This window comes from Lepus europaeus, chromosome 17 (genome assembly GCF_033115175.1).
Source record: "Lepus europaeus isolate LE1 chromosome 17, mLepTim1.pri, whole genome shotgun sequence".
Lineage (NCBI taxonomy): Eukaryota > Metazoa > Chordata > Mammalia > Lagomorpha > Leporidae > Lepus > Lepus europaeus.
In genome coordinates this window covers 27,792,415-27,815,115 of record NC_084843.1, presented here as the reverse complement: position 1 = coordinate 27,815,115, position 22,701 = coordinate 27,792,415, and the positions used below count along the sequence as shown (strand labels likewise).

At 54.2% G+C, this 22,701-nt stretch overlaps 2 protein-coding genes across 6 annotated transcripts in view; one reads left to right on the top strand and one right to left on the bottom strand.

Moving 5' to 3' along the window:
* Positions 1-2,741: 2,741 nt before the first annotated feature.
* POLL (DNA polymerase lambda) lies at positions 2,742-11,352 on the bottom strand. Its single transcript, XM_062214489.1, has 9 exons — positions 11,315-11,352; positions 10,436-10,616; positions 9,059-9,353; positions 8,719-8,881; positions 7,433-7,750; positions 6,539-6,712; positions 5,861-5,989; positions 3,840-4,008; positions 2,742-3,567 (listed from the first exon to the last, which is right to left on the bottom strand). Exons 2-9 carry the CDS (start codon positions 10,599-10,601, stop codon positions 3,203-3,205), a joined length of 1,779 nt encoding a protein of 592 aa, XP_062070473.1. The 5' UTR covers positions 10,602-10,616; positions 11,315-11,352; the 3' UTR covers positions 2,742-3,202.
* A 56-nt stretch (positions 11,353-11,408) lies between these two features.
* Positions 11,409-22,701, top strand: part of DPCD (deleted in primary ciliary dyskinesia homolog (mouse)) — a 45,461-nt gene continuing 34,168 nt past the window's right edge. For 3 of the 5 annotated variants that reach the window (XM_062214818.1, XM_062214814.1, XM_062214819.1), the window contains exons 1-2: positions 11,409-11,519; positions 21,873-21,953. In XM_062214818.1, the coding sequence (XP_062070802.1) occupies positions 11,456-11,519; positions 21,873-21,953 (145 nt within the window). In that variant the 5' untranslated portion in view covers positions 11,409-11,455. The remainder of the gene's footprint in view (positions 11,520-21,872; positions 21,954-22,701) is intronic. The other 2 variants (XM_062214817.1, XM_062214815.1) reach the window with 2 other exon arrangements.

The window sequence follows — 22,701 nt, the reverse complement described above, 5'->3', positions numbered from 1 at the left end:
CTCGGGGACCTGAGGGCCTAGGCCCCGCCTCCTTCCACAGTCCTTGCCCGCACCACTGGGGGCTCCCAGGGACACCCCCCTTCCAGCCCATGGACCATCGGAGCCCTTGACGCCACAGGGGCCCACCCCCAGAGGCTTAGATGGCTAGGGACACTGGGACAAGGGACACACGTGCTCAGATCCCGTATCCTGGGCAGGCATCCCACAGACATAGGGCCCAGGAATGTGCATTAGGCACATGGAGGAGGACCCAGTGGCCCCCATGGCCACCTACACCCGGAGGCACCTGCACACGCACAGGGTCAGCCACGCAGAGGGAACTGGATTCAGTGGGGCTGAGGTCCCCGGGCCCCCACCCCCAGTGGTAGCCTCAGAGCCCTCCCACAGTCTCCAGTCCCTGGGGCCTCTCCTGGGGCTGCTCCCTGGGTGGGGGTTGACCTCCAGTGCAGGGCCCAGGGCTGGAATGGTGGAGATGACAGCTGGCCCAGAGTCTCAGGCCTGGATGGCACTTCAACGCGGAGCGGGTCCCCGGAGCTCAGAAGTGGGGCTGCCCGACCGCTTGGGGGTTCTGGAAAGCTGACTGGCTGGCGCGCAGGCTCAAGGGAAGAGTAGACGCAAGGCCAAAGGTCTTGGCTGAATGTATGGCAGCCTGGGGGTGGCATCGTGCTCAGTGGCTGACGTTTCCATGTCAGGTTTGTCTTGGAGATGAGGGGGAGGGTCCTGGAAAATGGGTTTCTGTTTCCAGCCATTCGCCCTGTGCGCACGCCCGCTCCTGTTCACAGTGAGACCTAGGAGGGATGTGGGGCCTAGCTGGCTCCCTTGTGGTGCAAGGCAGTGCTGGGACTGCTGTCCTCACCCAGGCCCCAAGGAAAGAGGAGGCTCCCAGCCGGGCAGGGTTGGGGCGCAGCAGCCCGGAGAGGAGAGAGAGCATTGGAGGGCCGTGCCCTGGGGCCCAGGGCTCTGCCCATCTCTGCCTGCCCGCCAACCCCCCCCCCCCACCAAGCTGCCTTCAGAGGACTTCCGGCCTCCCCCATGGCTGACCCATGGCCCACTTCCTGCTGGGAGAGACCAAGATGCACTCAGTGGCTTTCCGCTGTTGTGGTAAACAACCCACAGTTCCTGTCTCAGTTGCACTGGTTCCAAATCAATCCCAGGTCTCACTGGACTAACATTCTGGCATGGGCAGGGCTGCACGGCCCTGGTAGAGAATCTGCCTCCTGGCCTTCTCTAGCTTCCAGAGGCAGAGGCTGCCGCAGTCCTTGGCTGGCGGCCCCTTAGCCCACGTCCAGGTGCAGCCCAGTGCATCTCTCCGCCCTTCCTTTCCTAAAGCTGCTAAGGTCTCGATGTACATGAGCTCATCTAAGACACTCACCCCTTCTCAAACTCTTTAAGCTTCATCCCATCTGCAGATGTTCCAAGGTGCCAGTGACACCTCTGGGGACCACCCCGTGTGTGGCCTGGAAAGGACAGCCTTGGCTCAGGGACGACGAGGAGGGCTGGGCCCGGCAGCAGGCAGGTATGCGGGGGCCCCTCCTCCTCAGGACTGGGTGGCTCCTCGGTTTGTGGGGCACCTGGCTGCTGGCTGGGACCTCAGCTCCTACCAGGACTTCCGGTTCTGTTTCCAGTGGGTATGGGGGCTGGGACAGAAGCCTGCCCAGGAAGCCCTGACACTCAGTCCTTGCTGTCTGGGCTGAGAGCGGTCCCAGCCCCTAAAGTGGGCAGCATCTCTCAGCCGTGGCAACCCCTCCTCCCGCTGGGGGATGGCTCTGCTCTCTGCAGGGGTGAGCACTTCCCCTCCTGGCGCCATGATTTCCGGTTGCCCTGGTGGGTGCGGTTTGAAGGCAGCCCTGACTTCTGTCTCCTGGGGAAGGGGTGACTGCAGTGGGGGAGGGGCTTGAGGTGGGGAAGAGACTCCTAAGGACTCCGCACTGTCCCTCCCTAAGCCTCCCGTGTTAGCCTGTGCTGCAGGGCCCAGCCTCAGGAAACCAGCCGAGCGCACTGGCTGGCTCTGCTCCACTCCCACCCCCCAGCGGCCTTAGCTGTCCCCCGGCCTGCGGGCCCTTCTCAGGTGAGCATTTCCTTGCCCCCTCCTCCGGGCAGTCTTCCTCACTGCCGCAGAGGTACGCAGGCCATTGTTCAGCTGTTGCTAATCGTGTCCTGTGAGTCTTGCCACCTTGGCTCCAGTTCCCCAGCAGCTGTTTCAGGACAGGCAACGCTGATGGGCAGAGTGAATTCCAGTGGCTGACTCCGTGACACCCCCCCAACACACACACCCCCAATTCTATTGAGACAGAGCCTGCATCTGCTGACTTGCTTCCCAAAAGCCTGGAACAGCTAGGGCTGGGCCACCGAGAACTCGACCGTGGTCTCCCAGATGGGTGGCAGGAGTCCAAGCACTTGGTCCGTCACCTGCTATTTCCCCAGGGTCCACACTAGCAGGAAGCTGGCATCGGAACACAGCTAGGACTCTAACCCAGGCACTCGGACATAGGACACAGGCACCCTGACCTGCATCTTAACCACTAGGCCAAACGCCTGCCCCAGGATTCTCCCTTTTACTGCTCACCCCTGCTCCCATGCTGAGTTTAGGAGCTGACTCCATGGGGCGGGCGGGGAGGGGGGCAGGGGGGGCAGTGAATGCAGCCTTTCTGGGCTTCCCCCACTCAGCTCTCGCCCCCCCCCCCCAGGTGAAAGAAGGCAGGCGGGGGATGTAGCCACTCACAGACACCAGGCAGGTTCAATGTCAAATGCACTTTACTGGGCCCCTGGGCCTTCAAATGCTGTCCTCACCGAGCCTGGGGCCCCCTCCCAGCTCCTCCAGCTGCACAGGAAGTGGAGTGTGGAGGGAATGTGTGTAGAATGCCTCGCTCTCTGCTCCAAAGGGTCCCGGACGATGCTGGCGCCCCAGCTGCTTCCCTCCCATCCCTGACAGCCAGACCCTCTCCAGGCAGGGAAGGGAGCAAACCAGCCACCTGCTGCCACTGAAAACGGGGCAAGGACTGTGTGCCAACCCTACCAGGGGCCGTGGTGAGGCAGAAGGAACGGGGAGACGGCGCTTTGTGTCTGGGAGAGGGCTAGGCCAGCCTCAGGGGCCACGCTGGCCCCTTCCCTCAGGCCCAGGAGCCCCAAGCTCAGGCTCACCAAGGACAGCTGGGGGCCTGCTGAGCTGGAGGGGAGCAGCACCTGGCTGGGCAGCGGCAGGTCACCAGTCCCGCTCGGCTGGTTCTCGGTAGGGCAGTCCTAGGAGCCTGAAGACATCCTTCTCGGTGGGGGTGGGCAGCACCTGGCCAGGTGCCACCTTGCAGCCGCGGGGGTTCCGGACCACAGCCATGCTGAGGGCGTGCTCCGACAAGCTCATGCCCTTGGTCTTGGCCAGGGCCCGCATGGACCGGTTGAAGTGGGCGGAGCCAGTGAAGTAGAGCAGGGCGCAGGCAAACTCGCTGTAGGGTACGATGATGATGTCCAGTCGCCGGTGCCGCCGCCCGGGGCCCGGCAGCCGGCACACGCCCAGGTACTTCTGTTGCTGGCCATTCTCCTCGTGGCTCACCAGGTCATCTGTGAGGAACCCTGGCCAACACAGGGGGCCGCTGGGAGGGCAGGAGCCAGCCTGAGCTGTCCTGTCTCTGCTCCTAGCGCACCCATTTCCAGGCCAGGTGACCCTGACCTCTGCGCCAGGACTCCTCCCCATCTCCCCCAGCCTCACAGGAAGGGCGGAGGGCTGCTCCCTGTCTCCCGGAGAGGACTCAGGCCAGGCACCGTCCCCTGCTTCCTGCTTGAGACTGCGACTCTGAAGTCCTCCCGACCCTCTGGGGTCCGCTCGCCCAGAACCGAGCTCGTACCTCGCTGCCGAAGGCTGTCAAGGAGACGACTGAAGATGCCCTGGTGGGCCCGGCCGTCCGGGTGAGTGATGAGCACGTCCACGTCACCGCAGGTCGCCTTGCCCCGCCGGAACGAGCCGCAGGCCACACATAGCAGCCCGGGATTGAAGGCCTGGGCAGCTTCCCGGACCTGGGCAAGAGCAGTGGGGGTGAGGGGCTGCGGGCCTCAGGCCCTGGAGGGAAGCACCAGGGGCCTGCACACACAGCTGAGGCCCCAAGCCCATCCCCGGACACCTGTTACCCTGGGGAGCTGCTGCTCTCTGGCCTGACGGGCACAGAAGGGGGAGAAAGCTCGCCCTGCCAGAGGCACGCCTGGCAGAGAGAAGATGCAGGTTCCGCTTCGGAAGGAGGCCTGACCTCTCCCTCTGAAGACTCTGACCCTTCCTGCCCTCCCAGGGCTCTCCACCCAGGGCCGTGAAACTCCACTCAGGATGAGGGACCAGGCGCCTGGAAGCTCCCACCAGGCTTCGGCAGTCCCAGATATTACAGATTTGGAGCTAAAGGCAGAGTGTGCGAACTGGGGCTTGAGGCCCGGGCAGGTGGCTGGCCGCGTGCCCTGGGCCCAAGCCTGGAGAAGATGGAACAGAGAAATACGACTGCACCTGTGGGGATGGAAAGAGAGCAGAGGGGCTCCTGAGCCAGTGCCCGCAGCCTGCCTTGGAGGGGAGGGAGCCGGGACACGAGGGCTGGGTGGCCCAAAGGATCCTCTCTCCCCAGCAGAAATAAACCCATTAGTGCCACCCCAGACACCAGGCCTTTCATATGCAGATGGCCTCCCACCTCTACTGCCTGGCCCTGGACAGTGGCAGCCAGGACACCTCAATCCTCCTGACAGGCCGAACACTAATCCCCTCGCTCCCTTTTGGAGCCTCCCAAGAGAATAGGAGGAGGCGGTCCAGATGAGTAATCCCATCAAAACTCCTACAGCTGGGGCCCCGCAGAGGCGCGCACAGGAGGCCAGGTGGCTGGCTGGGGCATTCTCTATGCCCAAGCACCGTGGCTGAGTGACGGCGTCACCACTCGCACCACAGCCTGGTGATGGGTGGACAAAGGGGCTGTCGGTCTGTCCCGCGCCAGCCTCAGCCCCGTGGCCTGGAGTGGAGGTGGTGGCTGACTTCAACCCAGCCGGGCCGGAGTCTCCACATTCCACCCAGCAGCACCCTCAACCAAAGGCAGCAAACCGTGCCCACATCGAGCGTCCCTAACCCGAAAGTCAGTTGAACAAATGATACGTCTGGTCCTGAATGGGTCCTAGTGTCTGTAATCCAGGTTGTGTATGACCCTCGTCTCTAACCCAACACTAAACCAAACCCGGATCTTCGAAAAGCAGTAGCTCAGGGACAACTATAGACCTTGACTCGGAAGCGACCAACACTAGCACCTTCCTGAGGCCCAACCTTGACTCAATCTTCCTTGAGCTTTCTTCTAGCCCAAACCTGGCCCTACTGGCCCTGTGCTCCTGGTAACAACTCTGCCCTGACTCCTGAACCGGCCTGGGCTGGGCTTCGGAAGGCCAGCACGTCCTGATGTAAAATGTTCCACCTTTGTGCATTCTGGGGCAAAAGAGCCTACGGTTTCCATAAGGTTCTCAAGGAAGTCTGACTCAGAAAACCACTGAGAACCTCTGCCCTGACCCACTGCAGCCTAGCCCCGCGCAAACTCAGTGCCCTCCAGTAATTCAAACCGCAGTCCACCTGTCATCTGGCTTGGCCAGGAGCCCGGCCCTAACCCATTCTAACACCTAATCCGGCGCTGTCTCTGCCCGACTGCCAGGAACTCCGAGCCAGAGGGCTGCCTGGAGCTCCTCCTTCCAGAGACACGCCCCGCCCCTGATGTACAGCTTTGCTCTCGACTGGCCCTTTCCCCAACCTCTGGCGACCCACAGCTGCCTCTGCCTGACGCTCCCCAGTGGAGGGACAGGGGTTCTTGGCTTCCCGCCAGGACCTGACCGCTCTCCTCGCTGCTCCAGGACACCTGCTCACCGTCTGCTCGATCTCTGCGGCCTCCTCCCTGGGCATGCGTTCCAGGAAGTCATCGTAATGCTTCAGGCCGATGGCCTGCTGGGTAGTCAGCGAGGCCTGGCTGCGGATGTCTTCCAGGCTCCGGAAACCCTGGGAACAAGCAGCCAGATGGGGAGGCTATGAGGATACAGGATCAATGACGAGGCATGAACAAGCACACAGATGAGACTTCTAGCACACAAGGCCTGAGCAGGACCAACCCCAGTGGCAGCTGGGTCTCTACTCAGTGGGGCTTGGGCAAGGCAGGGGCTATGGAAGACATGTCCCCAGCCATTCCTCCCACAGCCCTAAAGTACTGGTTCCTGACCCCATCCACTGGGCGACAGGCCAGGGTATCTTCATGGTGCCAAGCTCTTCAGGCAATGCTGGGCATGGCCAGCTTCGAGAACCACTGCTCTGGACGCACAGCCCTGAGGCCTGGGTGCCTCGGTAAGGCCCTTTGGTCTGGGGGACAGAGAAAACGCACTCCTTGTCCCAGCCTATACCTTGAGGATACCAAGCAACAGGGCTGCTTTGGGAGTCCGGAAGGGTCTGTATGAGCACTGGCCCCTTGCAAAGTGGTCTCTATAGTCTGGGTTCACCACCATCACAGCACAGGGTTAGGGAGCTGTGGGGCAGGCACTCTGGCCAAGGCATGACCTGTTGGTACCACATCTGGGCGGTCTTGGTCCCGGCTCCCCAGATGTTGGAGAAGAGCTCCAGGACAGGCACGCTCTCACTGATGTGGTCCAGCTTCCGCAGGTGCCCGCTCTCCAGGATCTCCACGATCTTCTCAGCCATCCGCTTCCCGACCCCGGGGATGCTGCAGGCCTCCTGGAGGACCAAGAGTGAGCAGATGGGGGCAGAGCCAGCGCTAAGGGAAGCTGACCTCTTCAGCAGATGTCTGCGTCGGACCCAGCCTGGAGGGTGGCAACCATTTGGCTGTGTAACGTGTGGGCACGGCTGAAGATGAGAAGTTTGGAAGGAATGGGGCTGAGTAATTTGCCTTTGGGTCCCCAGAGGGATGGCACTCCCCAAGCAGGGAGCCATGATGATACTGAGCACCATCGGCACTACCACAGCGACCAGAGCTGACCTTATGGGGGCTTAGGCAGGTCAGGTCCTGTGCTACAGGCACCGTCTCAGTTTGCCCTCATAAGAACACTGTGAATGGGTTACGTTATTAGTCCCTTTGTGCTGATAACAAATGCTCATAGAGTTTAAGAAACTGGCCTAAAGCCCCACTGATGGCAACCAGAATTCAAACCCTGGTCTGCTGGGCTCCAGAGTTGAAACTTAAAGACAAAAACCCTTTGATTCTGTAACAAACTCAAACATAAAGCGAACAGTATAACGAACCCCTCAGTACCCATCACCACCCTCAACGACTAGCGAGATTTTGCCAAGCTGCTTTCCCGGTCTTCTATTTTGTGGCATTTGTGTAAATCCCAGACTTCATGACATCGTACCCACCATAGCTGGTCCCCAAGTGGACTGGCCTCCAGGAGCCCCCAGCAGGGGATGCCCCAGCCCTGCCCCTCAGCTCCCAGGTACCTGGTAGGAGGAAACAGGCTTGGGGAAGCTCTTGAGGGCATTGATGGCTTTGGCATAGCCCAGAGCCCTCCACTTGTCTCCCTGGACACTGTAGGCTTTGGCCAACACTTCCAGCTTCTCCGTGATGTGGGAGTTGTGGTTGGTTGCCTTCTGGCTTGAGGGCTGTGCACAGACCCATTTCTCCAGGGCCTCCGGGGCTGGGCTGGGCTCCGCATCTCCCTCAGGGCAGGTGGGGTAGTGGCCGCTGAGCAGGGCTTCCAGATCGGCAGCGCTAACCTGGGGCTCTTCCCCATCGCTGGCTTCATCATCAGAGGGGGGCTTGAGGTAGGGAAGGAGAACAGCACATAAGTTCTGGCCCTCCAAGAGGGCAGCTCCTTGAAGGCAGAGGTTGTGTGTGGTAGAGGTTGTTTATGTGTGTGTGTGTGGGGGGGGGTCCTCTTTGCCAGATCCAAAAATGAGGTTGGGTCTTTGCATCAGGCTTTGGGTCTCCCTAAGTCTGGGGTGCGTAACTCACGGCTTCCCTGAGTGGCGAGCCCCAGGATCTGCACGCAAGCGTGGGAATGGCCTAGGTGAAGGCAGGGGTGATGAGTGTTGGGAAGAACAAAATGGCTTCCCAATCAAGAGAGCATTCCTCTCTAGGGGGCCTGAGGCTTTCTTTTTTAAAAAAATTATTTCATTTATTTAAAAGGCAGAGTTACAGAGAGAGACAGACAGACTTGGGCTGTCCGCTGCTGGTTTCCCAAGCACATTAACAGGGAATGGGACGGGAAGTGGAGCAGCCAGGTCTTGAACCGGCACCCATAGGGGATGCTGGCACTGCAGGCGGAGGATTTATCTGCTACACCCAGTGCCGGCCTGGATTTTCTTTTTTTAAAAACTGATTATTTTGAAAAGGCAACTGGGAAAGAAAGAGGAACAGAGGAAGAAAGAGGGAGAAAGGTATCTTCCATCTGCTGATTCATTCCCTAAATGGCTGTAACAGTTAGGGCTGGGCCAGGCCAAAGCCAGGACCAGGAGCCTTATTCTGGTCTTGCCCATGAGTTCCACTTCCACTCGGCGGGAACCCAAGCACTTGGGGCATCTTCCACTGCCTTCACAGGCACATTAGCAGGAAGCTGGATGGAAGGTACAACAGCTGGACTCGAACCGGCACTCTGACGTGGGATGCCGACATCACAGGTGGTGGATTAACCTGCTGCACCACAATACCGGCCCCACCAGCCCCTTCTCATTCTGAGATTTGGTTCCCAGGGGAAGAAAGCTGTGGGGGCTGGGTGGCTCCTGACCTGGGCTTGGGTGCTTGGTGCCTTTCCTGCCTTTGGGGGAGGAGATCCGGGTCTGGTGGGAGGGGACGCAGGAGAGAGGGCTGTGCTAAGCAGAGCCTCGTGGGCGCCAGGAGGAGGAGATGAGTCTCCGTCTGCCTTACTGGGCTGCGGTTGGTCCAAGTACCTGCGGGGATGGTGATGGGAGATTAAGATACCAAAGGTCTCACCTTTTCTCTGTTCCTGTTCGTTCTCCACTCTGAGCCCTTAGTTTCCAAACATGTCCAATTAAGAAAATAATAGTTGTTTTTAGGCACTCAAGATGCTGCGAGACACGGTTTGAGGAAGCCTGGGGCCAGCCCACCTGCTGGGGATGAAGACCTGGAATCCAGCCGTGTCCACCAGCCTTTGCTCCTGCAGGCACAAGCTCAGCCACGCCGACTTCACCAGCCGAGCACCCGCGGGCAGCCGGGGCAGTCTCAGGAGGCGCAGGGCCCGCTCACAGCCCACGTCCTCATCCACCACGATGTGAGTGACCCCTGGGGCCTGAGCAGGACACACCTGGCCGCCATGCTGGACAATCTGCTTCTCAAAGAGTTCTGCCCGGGCTCGTCCGATGCCAGTGGGCACAATGTGGACCCGCAGGGAGCGGAGCCACTCTGTGGAGAGGACATCCAGACACCGTGGTCATAACTTTCAGACAAGGCCTGAATGAGCCGTTTGGTCTCCGCCTCCCAGATCAATTGCTCCCTCCAGAAGCCTGCCTCTTGGAGCCTGCTCTGAGCACACAGCAGGCTGCCTCCTGGGCATCATGTAAATGGAAAGGGCAGGGAGTTTTGTTTTGGTTTTTGAAAAGTAGAGTTACAGAGAGAGGGAAATTCTCTATCTGCTCCAGTTCACTTGCCAAATGGCTGCAATGGCCAAGGCTGAGCCGGGCTGAAGCCAGGAGCCCAGAACTCCATCCGTGTCTCCCACATTGGTGACAGGGGCCCAAGTACTTGGGCCATCCTCTGCTGCTTTCCTAGACACATTAGCAGGGAGCTGAACCAGAAGTGGAGCAGCCAGGACCCAAACTGGCTCCCATATGGGATGCCAGCAATGAAAGTGGCGGCTTAACCCACTGTACCACAACACCAGCCCAAGAGCAGGGATTTTTATATGCCCTGTTCCTTGTATAAGCTAGCACAGTGCCTGGCACATTGTGGGTAACCTATGAATATCTGCTGAATGAATTAAGAAAATGAATGCCTTCTCTCTCGCTCGCTTTATTTTATGATCTCCTCTTCCAACAAAAGCACATACTACTTGCTGTTCCATGCTTCTTGCCTTTACTGTCTGGCTGATCTAATACTGTCCTCGTCAACCCCTTCTCAAAGACTCCAGCAGCTACTGGTCAATTTGGTGACAAAACAACCTACACCAAGCCTGGGCAAGTGAGTGGGATTTCTGCCCTGCCCCCCAGGGCTGTCACACAGAAAACAAAGGATTCTACTGGTCTTTTCCTGAGGGATGGGGGCGTATTTTCTGGTTTATGAAGGTCTTGTGGTAGGGAAGATGCTAAGGCAGCAAGCAGCCTGTCGAAGAAGGGGACGGAGCTTTGCACAAGGCAGGTGCAGACAGACTTGCGGCCCCTGGGCCAGAAGAGTCAGTTCTACTCCCCGGCTCTAGACATCAACGATGGAGGGCTAGATAGAAGAAGGCTAAGGGTTCAAGTACACGAGGGTTCCTAGAGTCAGCTCACCTCCTGCTGCTTCTCCTTCTTCCCTCTTGGGAATCTTTGCAAACAGTTTTGGTGATGAATTGGTATGAATTTTCTTCCGCTTGGGAAACGCCTTCAAGATGCCCCCGGGGTCCATGGAAGCTTGCTCCTGGCTTTTCTGTACGAGGCTGGTCAGAGCAGCTGTCATGTGGAACCTCTTGGCCTATGGGGATGCAATCTCTACCTACCAAATCTTGGGAGACAGCCACTTGGTTCCCAAGGGTCTCCCACAACTCAGTTACATTTTAGTGCCACGAGCCTGCTGTACACTCCCCAGCCTCTCAAAGTTGGAGCACGAAGGGCAATGAGGGAAGGGGTGTTCTTTTTAGGTGTGGGAGAGGGTACTGAAGCGTCAAAGCGGGATCTGCCTCCCGCATCCCGCTTCCAAAGGGTTTTATCAAAACGTGCCGGGCTAGACAATGGAGCTATCTGTATCTTTAGGAAGGTCCTGGCCTCCCAGAGGAGTGCAGCACGAGGGGATCCTGCACCCACCCCACATCCTTCTCTAGCACCAACTCTTCAGAGGAAGAACCGGAAGGAGGGTGAGGCAGGGGCAGTGGGAAAGCCTTGCACCTGCCCTTGTCGTGGGCCACGGCTTGCGGGTGCTGAGCCTTGCGGCTGCGGGCAGATAAGGCACGACCGCAGCAGGTGTGGGCGCTCTCAGGGACTGGGGGGGCGTCTCAGCCTCCCAGCTGGGGGTGAAGACCCGGGCAGGTGTGGGACTCGGCAGCGGCACAGCTGGCGAGGGCCAGGGACTCTCAGGTGCGGGCCAGAGGAGAGCTGGAATGTACGCACCAGGCCTTAGATTCCCACGCACCCCCCAGACTCGGCCCCAAGCACGGGCAAGGGTAAACGACTTACCAGGGGCGCCAATGAGCGCGGACGGAGGTGGGAGGGGGTGGGAGGGAAATGCCCGGGAACACCTTCCGGGTCACCCGGAAGTGCCCGGCAGCAGAACGGTTGCCATGACAGCAGCCGGGCGCGCTCCAGGATTCAGGGAAGATGGCGGTGACCGGCTGGTTAGAGTGTTTGCGGGCTGCGGAGAAGACGGCGCTGCTGCAGGACGGTAACTCACGGGCCCCCGCGAGTTCCCTCGCCCTTTCCCTCAGGGTCCGGTGTCGCGTTCTGGGGCCCCCGGGAAGGGCCCGAGGTCCCGGGACGGCAGAGCTGGAAGGGTCGCGACCGTGGGCCAGGCCTGCATTTGTAGAGGAGGAAACTGAGGCCAGAGAGGTGACGTCGCTGAAACAGGTGTCCCCGGACCCCTCCTGGTATCGTTTGCTGCTTGTCGCTCCGCTGTGGGTTTTGTGAACGCCTCCCCGCCGTCCTGAGACGCTGCTAATTTTCCACTCCGTTTTACAGAAGGGGAAAGCAGAAATACACGGTTTTAGACCGGCCCCAGCTCCTTCAGCCAGTCTGCTGGATATTGACCGGGGACCCCATGAACCTCAGTCTGAAGGTGCTGTCGGGGAGCTGTAGGTCTCACGCCACCGTTAGTGCCCCGCGGGCTTCTCGACCCGCTGGCTTTCCTCATCCGTGAGATGGGTGCGCTACCGCAGTGACCACTGGGATTGTTTTCAGCTGTGTTGATAGCTGCGCAATGGGACCCTCTAAATGTTTCACAGGTCTTTAGAGCCAAGAGCAAGGTTTTGTGTCTGGAAGAGGTGGACACAGGGTCTTGACTTTTTCCCACCTTAGATTCCCCGGTGAGGACCCCTGTGCTTTGGGGTCCTTTTCTGAACCCACATGGAAGCCAGGGTGAATTAGGTCTGAATTCCTGAGACTTTCAAGCTGATGGGTGGGGGCGGGCAGGAACTGTTCTACAGCCAATCAGGGAAGCCTGGAGTTTGTGGAAGTTAAAATCAGCTGCTCATTTGCTTGCTCACTGATGCAACGTTTGGGAAGGTTTTGCTTAATGCCAAGCTTTGTGCTAAAGTAGATGGAAAGTAAAAGGCGTGGCCCAGGAGTTCACGGGATGGTCCTGAAAAAGACATAAATGCTAGTGTTGGTTAAATAGAGGTGGGAATATTTTTTATTTTTAAGATTTATTTTATATATTTGAGAGGGGGCGTTACAGAGAGAGAGGTCTTCCAAATGCTAGTTCACTCCCTAAATGGCCCCAGTGGCTGGAGCTGGGCTGATGGGAAGCCAGGAACTAGGAGCTTCTTCCAGGTCTCCCACGTGGGTGCAGGGGCCCAAGGACCTGGGCCATCTCCTGCTTTCCCAGGCCACAGCAGAGTGGAGCAGCTGAGACACTAATCGGCGCCCATGTGGGATGTGGTTGGTGCCGCAGACGGAGGCTTAGCCTACTGTGCCACAGCGCTGGCCCCGAAAGGCAGTCTTGTATCCAAGGCCGGGAGAGCCTGAAGTAGAAGTGATCATGTCTTTGGAGAGAGACCCTGTGGAAGAGGTGATGTTCCTGGGTCCTAAGGAATTAATGAATGTGGAGAAGAGAGGGTGGAGCTGGTCATGGGAGGGCGAGGAGGGCTGAGAATCTAGGGCTGGTCACTGCATTTAGAGATGCTAATGCGGTCACCTGTGCGCACGGTGTCAGGCACTGGGACACAGGGTGGACAGAAGTGCCCTATTTCTCAAGGGGCCGTGAGGGAAAATGGTAGGATCTGATGGGATAGGTATCAACTGAGGTATATTGCAATAGCTCGCTTAGGCCATGCTAGAGATTTTAGACGTTATCTCACAGGCAGTGGTTTTTGGTTTTGTATTATTGTAAAAATATGTTTGGAACTGTAAGCATTGTAGCCATTTGAAGGTCTATAGTTCAGTATCATTAAGCTCGTCACATTGTGGTACAGCCATCACTACTTATCACCTCCAGAATTTCTTCTACCTCAGCCGGGACTCTGCAAGCATTAAACAAAAACTGCCTCCCTCCTCCCTCCAGCCACCGGCAGCCACCATTCCACTTTCTGCCTTGGTGACTTTGGCCTTTCGTGACCTCAGAAAAGTGGTGTTGACTAAAATAATCAGAATCTGGTTGAAATTGAAGTTTGAATTTATTCAACAAGTCAAACTAAGCATTTGAACCCAGAAAGAGCTGATCAGTTGCCCGAGTTGGCTGTTCCACAGCCCAAGTTTGGTTACAGGTTTTATACTTTTTTTAATTTTTGTTTTTTACAGGCTGAGTACATATATTGAATGAGGTTTAAAGAAGATAGATTTATGTATGACTATTAATCACATTGAACATCTGGTAATAGTTAACAGACTTGATTATTGATTAAGGAGGGATATTACATTTTCAGACCCATTCCCACACAATTGTATTCATATTGTCAATCCCTCTTCCCACAACAGTGGCCCTAAAATGTAATGCTTACTCCTTCTTAAGGCACAGTAGATGTTTCCCTGGTCAAGGCTAAAGTTTGTTGAAAGGCCATGTTACCAGGAAACCAGCTGCAGGGCGTCTCCACGGCACTGACTGCTTCCTGGCTGACCCAGGCCTCTGCAGTTACCATCCTACTGTGTTTGTTTATTTTTAAGATTTATTTATTTATTTATTTATTTGAAAAGCAGAGTTGCAGAGAGAGTAAGCAATCTTTGATCCACTAGTTCACTCCCCAAATGGATGCAACAGTGGGAGCTGGGCTGACCCTAAGCCAAGAGCTTCTTCCTGGTCTCCCACATGGATACAGAGGCCCAAGGACTTGGGCTATCTTCTGCTGTTTTCCCAAGTGCATTAGCAGGGAGCTAGATTGAAGTAGAGCAGCCAGGATTCGAACCAGTGCCGTATGGGATGCTGGCATCACAGGCAGCAGCTTTACCCACTATGCCACAGCGCCGGGCCTCCATCCTACTCTTAAGTCCACAGTGGAATCACACACCATTTGATTGTGATCTATTTCACTTAGCATAATAATAATAATAATTTATTTCACTTAGCATAATATCTTCAAGGTTCCTCTGTGTTGTAGCATGTGTCATAATTTTCCTTTTAAGACTGAAAAATATCCCATAATATGTATGTACCACATTTTGTGTACCCCTTTGTCTGTTGAGGATTGGTTAGGCTGTTCCCACCTTCTGGCATTTGTGAATAATGCTGCTGTGAGCACGTGTACAGGTAGCAGTTCGAGTTTCTGCTTTCCCTTCCTTTGGTCACAGGACAGTGTTGTAGCAGGTATTTCATCAGCCAGGATTTTTTGTTGTTGTTAGTAGCAGCATCACAGGATGATGATGTTGGTTTATTTTTTTCTCCAAACCAAAAAATAAAACAGTATTGCATATATGGGTATGCCTTGTCAGAACTCCCAAGGATTTACCCTCTTGGTATGAGTGTGTGTGTGTGTGTGTGTGTGAGTGAGTGAGTGACTTCCTCAACAAGAATCATGGCTATTGGTGGTGACAATTCAATGAACTCTTGATTTTTTTTTTCAGAAATAGTCATGTTCATTCTGTAAATAGGAAAAATTATTTTTTAAAAAGATTTTATTTATGGGGCTGGCACTGTGGTGTAGTGAGTAAAACCGCCACCTGTAGTGCCGGCATCCCATATGGGCGCCGGTTCGAGACGCGGCGGCTCCATTTCCAATCCAGCTTTCTTCTCTGGCCTGGGATAGCAGTGGAAGATGTCCCAAGCCCTTGGGCCCCTGCATCCACGTGGGAGACCCAGAGGAAGCTCCTGGCTGCTGGCTTCAGATCAGTGCAGCTCCGGCCGTTGCAGCCAATTGGGGAATAAACCAGCAGCTGGAAGACCTCTCTTCTCTCTCTGTGTAACTCTGACTTTCAAAGTAAATAAATAAATTAAAAAAAAAAGATTTTATTTATTTGAAAGGCAGAGTTACAGAGGCAGAGAGAGAGGTCTTCCAGCTGCTGGTTCATTTGCCAAATGGCCTTAATGGCTGGAGCTGGGCCAATCCGAAGCCAGGAGCCTGGAGTTTCTTTCGGATCTCCCACAAGGATGCAGGAGCCCGAGGCCATAGCGGAGAGCTGGATTGGAAGTGGAGCCTCTGGGACTAAAACTGGTGCCCATATGGGATGCCAGCACTGCAGGCGGAGGCTTTACCCACTATGCCATAGCGCTGGCCCCTAGGAAAAATGAATTTTAAAAATCATGTACAATCCTACCATGATTACCTGTGAAGTCACAATTTATGTTTTATGCATGAACTGTATTTTTTCATATGTAAACACTTGTATTTTTTGCCAAAGCATACTAAGATACTTAAAACTTTTTATATACACGTGCACATACATTGCTAGAAAAAATAAAATAGGCCAACGCATAAACAGGTTATTTACTGAAAACATGGCCAGTAAACCCTTGCAACAATATTCAACCTTGCATATACTTAAAGCTACACAAATTGCAGTGGTTTGGGGCTGGCCTTGTGGTGCAGCAAGTTAAGCTGCTGCTTGTGATGCCGGTATCTCATATTGGAGCACTGGTTTGAGTTCCAGCCTCCTGCTAATGTGCTTGGGAAGACAGTGAGCAATGCCCCAAGTAACTGGGCCCCTCCTGCCCTCGTGGGAGACGAGAATGGAGTTCTGACTTCTGGCTGTTGCTGACATTTGGGGAGTCAGTCAGAGGATGGAAAATCTCTCCTCTCTCTTTCTCTCTGCCTTTCAAATAAGTCTTTAAAAAATTGCTGTGGTTTGAATAGGATGCAGCTTCAAGCTCATGTAGATATTTAATTCCCAAAGTCATAAGTTAATGGTCCTAAGAGGGTGGACACTTAATCCAGTTACAGTGTTTGGGAGGTAGGCCTAATGGGAGTTCCTCAGGTCAGTGGGGGCATGCCCTTGGAAGACAGTTCTTGCCAGAGGATTAGTTAAAAATGCTGAGTTGGGCCTAGCTGCTTTCTCTCTGCTTCCTGGCTTGCTACGTGATCTCTCCTCCCCACTGCCAACCTCCAGCCTCATCAGATCTGTGAGGCCCATCTGATCTTGGACTGTGATCCTCCAAAACCATGCCCCAAAATAAACCACCTTCCTTCATAAGTAGTTTGTCTTAGGTATTTGTTATTTTTATTTATTTATTTGACAGAGTTAGACAGTGAGAGAGAGAGACAGAGAAAGGTCTTCCTTCCGCTGGCTCACCCCCCCAAATAGCCACTACGGCCGCAGCTATGCCTATCAGGAGCCAGGAGTCTCCTCCTGGTCTCCCATGCAGGTGCAGGGCCCAAGCACTTGAGCCATCCTCCACTGCCTTACCGGGCCACAGCAGAGAGCTGGACTGGAAGAGGAGCAACTGGGACTAGAACCCGGTGCCATTATGGCATGCTGGCGCTGCAGGCAGAGGATTAACCAAGTGAGCCACAGCGCCGGCCCAGGTATTTGTTATAGTGACAAAGAGCTGACTGATAAAATTGGTACTGGGGAACAGAATCGTTTTTATGCCTTTGGGGTTGGTTTACTGGAAAAGGTTGGAAGAATTTGGAGGAGAGAAAGCCTGGAGTGCTGTAAGCAGAGTGTTGCAGGTGATTCTGCTGAAGGCTTGTCATGGGATGGTTGGGCCTAGGTTCTTGTCTTGATGCAAGAAGGAATAAAGATGAGATGTAGATAAAGGTTAGGCAAGGAATAAGATTTATTAGCAAAGTGAAAGTGTGCTCAAGGAGTGCAGGCACACTTAGAGGTGAGCTGCACCCCACCAGGTTCAGGGTCATTCCTTTATGTGATCCAGACACACAGTTGTGTCGCTTTGGGTGGACTGTCCCAGCAAAGTGCAGATATCCAGGGATTTAGTGACTGCCCATTTTCTGGCCTTTTTAGGAAGTCTTAAAAGTGTCATGGTACGGATGCATGATGGGAATAAGAGTGTCAGCATGGTAATCTTATTATAATGATATTATAATAAGTTGTAGGTCACCTGGGGATTCCGTCAGCAGCCATGTGCTAATGGACAAGGCAATTGGAGAGAGACCCTGGTGACATTTCAGATGTCATCAGGGCTGCCCCTTTCTGGAAGGGCAGCATTGTTTTGTGTCACTTAAGATTTTTTTCCCTGTGTTCATCTGGCAAAGCACTCTGGGCTGTAGTTGTGCTTCAGGTGGGTCCAGGTGCAGCCCCTGCTGGCTGTAGACTTTGGTGTTGTCCATGTAATTCTGGTTCTTGCAGGCATGCAGAGTGCAAGAGTTAGGGGGTCTTGGCACCTTCCACTGAGATTTCAAAAGAAAGCCCGAAAAGTCAGAGTTGTGCTGCAGGATTGGAGCCCGTGTGTGGAGAAACTGACGGGGGTAATGCCATGGTGGAGACCTCAGGTAGCTAGAGGGTACTGGCCACTGAGTCACCTGCGGATGAAAGCTGCAAGCAGTGTGCTGGGCAAGCCTGGGAAGACTGCAGGCGTTAGCACGCAGCCTCAGGGAGCAGCTGTGCGGATAGAGACCAGCAGAGCCACGGAGCACGGAGGCCTCCACTTAGATTTCAGACAGGTGTTGAGGGTGGACAGGTAGAGACTGTAGAGCCACGGCAGAAAGCCTCAGCTAGGGCAGTGTCGAGCAGAAATGTGGGGTCAGAGCTGCTGCAGAGCCCCCACCAGGGTGCTTCCTAGTGGAGCTGCAGAGACAAGACTCCAACTTGTAAGAACTGAATCACGAGCTGTGACCATCCGGAGGGGCAGGGGTGCCCAAACCATGGGGAGCCCATCCCCTGCCACAGCGTATCCAGATGCTGGATGTGCAGCTTTAGGATTTAATGCCCGCCCTGTGGGATTTCAGTCTTTTTTTTTTTTTTTAAGATTGATTTATTTATTTGAAAGGCAAAGTTACAGAGAGAGGAGAGACACTAAGAGAGAGATCTTCCATCCACTGATTCACTCCCCAAGTGACCACAAAGGCCAGGGCTGGGCCAGACCAGAGCCAGGAGCTTCATTCGGATCTCCCACATGGGTGCGGGGGTCGAACACTTGGGCCAGTTTCTGGTGTTTTCCCAGGTGCATCAGCAGGGAGGTGGATCAGAAGTGAAGCAGCTGGGACTTGAACCAGTGTGCATAGGGGATGCTGGTACTACAGACAGCAGGTTTAACCCGTTGTACCACGGCACCGGTCCTGGGTCTCAGTCTTCTTTTGGAACAGTTCTTCCTTTCCATTTCCTGGTCGCTTCCTTTTGGAATGGAAATGTTTACCCTATGCCTCTTCACTGTTGTGTCTTGGGAGTATGTGACTTGTTTTTGATTTTACGGGAGCTCACATGAGACTTTGGACTTTTGAATTTGTGTTGGACTGAGTTAACACGTGGAACAACTGAAGATGAGATGAGTATATGTTGTACGTGAAAAACACATAAGTTTCAGGGAGCTGGGATAGAATGGTATGAATAGGCTATGACCACTAACTTCTGTAGCTGTTTAATCCCTAAACCTATAAATTGATGATACCAAGAGACTAGAAACTTAACCCGATTATGGTGTTTGGGAAGTGGGCCTAGTGTGAGATCCTTAGCTTCCTGGGGGCATGTCCTTGGAAGGTAGTTCTTGTCAGAGGGTTTTTATTTATTTTTTCTTAATTTAAGAGTTTATTTATTTATTTGAGAGGGAGAGACAGAGAGAAAGATCTTCCATCTGTTGGTTCACTCCCCAGATGGCCGCAACAGCCAAAGCTGGGCCGATCTGAAGACAGGAGCCAGGAGCTTCTTCCAGGTCTCCCACATGGATGCAGGGGCCCAAGTGCTTGGGCCATCTTCCACTGCTTTCTAAGGCCTTAGCAGAGAGCTGGATCAGAAGAGGAACAGCCGGGACTAGAACAAGTGCCCCTATGGAATGCTGGCATCATAGGCAGAGGATTAACCTGCTGTGCTACACTGCCAGCCACGTGAGGGTTGATTTTAAAAGCCGAGTTGGGCCTGACACTCTCTGTGCTTCCTGACTTACCATGAGATCCTTTAGACAAGGCTGAACCAGGAGAGCCCACCTGATCTTGGACTATGAACCTCCAAAACTGTGAGCCAGGGCTGTACCTCCTTCCTTCTTAAGTAATTGGTTTTAGATATCTGTTATAGTGACAAAAATATGAATAATACACAGACCACCCTAGTATAGGAATCAGAACAAGGACTTTGACCTTAAGTGAGTTCAAGTCTGGGTCTGTCCTATCTTAACTTTATGACCTTGGACAAGTTGCATGATCTTTAAACTTCCGTTTTCCTCTGCAAAATACAGGTAATGAGGACATGTGGGATTATTGTGAAAATTGAATTTGATAAAACATACAAAGTGCCTGGTTGACAGTAAGCTATGCATCCTACCTGGACTCAGGACAAGACACTTCCCCCTGGAGGGGAAGTGGTTAGTCCATACAGCTTCACCTGCTTGCCTGCAGCTCCTGTCCCATGTCCTGACCCCTTTCAGCTCCTCTGGGCCACCCAGTGATTAAAGACCCAGCTGATGTTGGACTGCTGGAGGCCCTGCAAATTTGGGGGTGAGTTCCACTGGGATATGACTTAGCAGTGACTCAGGAAACTGTGTCCCAAAGGAGTGAATAGGACAGGAAAAAGTGCACCTTGGGACTGTTAATTCATGAAACTTACATAGAGTGCCTGTGTACTGGGCATTAGTACCCTGTTATCAGTCTCACCAAGGAACCTACCTATATTTGCTTACCTGTCTGTAAAATGAAAAAGGGAATTAATTGCATAGCTACTTCTGAGCAAATGCTGTGGTTATGCTACTTAGGTTCAGGAGTTGGGCTAGGACTCCCTTGGGTTCTTTCCTTTCATGAATGATGCATCAATGTTTATTCATTCTTTCAATCAGTATTTGTTGATCCTAATATATACCAGTGCTATACTGTATCTTAGGGAAATCAGGCACAGGGGATAAAGGCTCTCCTGTGTACTAGAGGAGGCAGACACAACAAGTAAACTTAAAATGATAACCAGGGGCTGGCAGTATGGCCTGGTGGGTAAAGCTGCCACTTGTGATGTTGGCATCCCATATGGGTGCCAGTTCAAGTCCTAGCTGCTCCACTTCCAAGCCAGTATCCCTGCTGGTGTACCTGGGAAAAGCAGCAGAGGATGGCCCAAGTGTTTGGGCCCCTGCTACTGACAATAGAGACCTAGATGAAGCTCCTGGCTCCTGGGTTCAGCTTGGATCAGCCCTGGCCATTGCAGCCATTTATGGAGTGAACCAGTAGATTGAAGATCTTTCTGTATTTCCCTTCCTCTCTCTGTAACTCTGATTTCAAATAAATAAATAAATCTTAAAAAAAAAAAAAAAGGCACCAAAATAATAAGCAAAGTAAGTACCAGGGAGTACACTTGGGGACTAACATCATGTGGCTGTGTCATGGGAATGACCTAGAGATGTGCAGAAGGCGGCACAGGCCTGGCGGGAGTGCAGGGAGCACTGGGTCAGGAAGCCCGGCTCAACATTCTGGGCACGCAGGCTTGGTTTTGGGAGCTGGCAAGAGAAAAAGAAGTATGTCATGTAGGGGGAGACAGATTTCAAAGGATCCTAGGATGTGCTAAGTGCTCCACTGCAGGTATGAGCAGAGCACTAGCGAGGCACAGAGGAGGAAGTAGCTAATTCTGCCAGCATGGCTAGTGGGGATAGTTTTTGGTTTTGCTTTGCTTTTTTTTTTTTTTTTTTTGACAGGCAGAGTGGACAGTGAGAGAGAGAGACAGAGAGAAAGGTCTTCCTTTTGCCGTTGGTTCACCCTCCAATGGCGCACCGCGCCTATCCGATGGCAGGAGCCAAGTGCCTCTCCTGGTCTCCCATGGGGTGCAGGGCCCAAGCACTTGGGCCATCCTCCACTGCACTCCCTGGCCACAGCAGAGAGCTGGCCTGGAAGAGGGGCAACCGGGACAGGATCGGTGCCCCGACCAGAACTAGAACCCGGTGTGCCGGCGCCGCAAGGCGGAGGATTAGCCTAGTGAGCCGCGGTGCCGGCCTGCTTTGCTCTTTAAGATTGATTGATTGATTGATTGATTTGAAAAGCAGAGTTAGAGAGAGAGATAAATCTTCCATTCTCTGGTTCACTCCCTAAATGGCCACAACAGCCAGGGCTAAGCTAGGCTGAAACCAGGAGCCAGGAACTTCAACTGGACCTCCCACGTGGGTGCTGGGCCATCTTCCACTGCTTTCCGAGGCACATTAGCAGGGAGCTGGATCAGAAGTGGAGCAGCCAGGACTTGAACCAGCGGCAGTATGAGATGCCGGCGTCACAGGGAGTGGCTTAACCCTCCATGCCACAGTGCCGGCCCCTAGAGGTGATAGTTAAGGAAGACTTCACAGAGGAGGTGACATTTAAGCTGGATATTAAAGGGTGGAACTGTTGCTGCTAGAGGAAGCAGCGGAGCGAAGATGCCTTTAGAGGCCTCTTCAGAAGGCAGGGAGTCCTACGCTGTGTCTCAAAGCGACGGCGGGCAAGGAGTTTGTGGGAGGCTCCGTGAGGGTTTCACAGCACCCAGACTGCTGTCTCCTGCGCAGGCTCCAGGCTTTGAGGTAAGACACTCTCTGCTTTGTGCGTAGGGAGAAGGAAGGTGCACTACTTGTTCCCAGACGGGAAGGAAATGGCTGAAGAATATGACGAGAAGACGAGTGAACTACTTGGTGAGTGACGGGCTCCCTGCTGGCGCTCAGGACATTTGGGGCTGACCTAAGGTGAACCCTCCTGGCCTTAGGCCTGAGCGAGGTGTCCAGCACGAAATGGTAGACGCTTGGAGAGCCCGAGGACCTTGAGACAAAATTGTCCCTGAGAATAATCTGGACCACAGAGGCAGAGCAGGAGTCCTTTTGACCAGTGGACCCCATCCCATTGCTTCCCCAAACAAAGGAGGCCTGAGTAATCTAGGCCGGGAGTCAAGATGTAGAGAAAGCTGGGCAGTACCTGTGCGGCGGGGAGTGAGCCTGAGGCCGAGGAGGGAAAGGGCAGCCTCTCACTGTGCTTGCCTGCTTGCTTGTTTTCTGAAGTCACGCCAGGAGCAAGGATCAGAGGCCGCGGCTTCTGACCTTACCTCCAAGGTGACCCTCATCTTGAGGAGTGTCTGAATCAGGGGAAGCAGAAGGGTGGTTTTGCAGCATTGCATTTTGATTCCTGTAGCTCTTTTCCTCCTAAGAACAGGCTTGTGAATAGGAGCTGCAGCTCAGATTTCTGGGAATTATTTGATTTGTCCATTCTTTGTTCCCGGGTGCACACGTCAGCATTAACTCACTTCCCAGAGCTAGGTGGCTGACTCTTTGACCCAGGGCCTAAAGCTGTCAGCAGTGGGACTTGGCCTCTTTATTAAGTTTCACCTGAAATGCTAAGACCGAGGATGGAATCATGGGCTGGGTTATTTTCTTGTCATTATTCTTGACT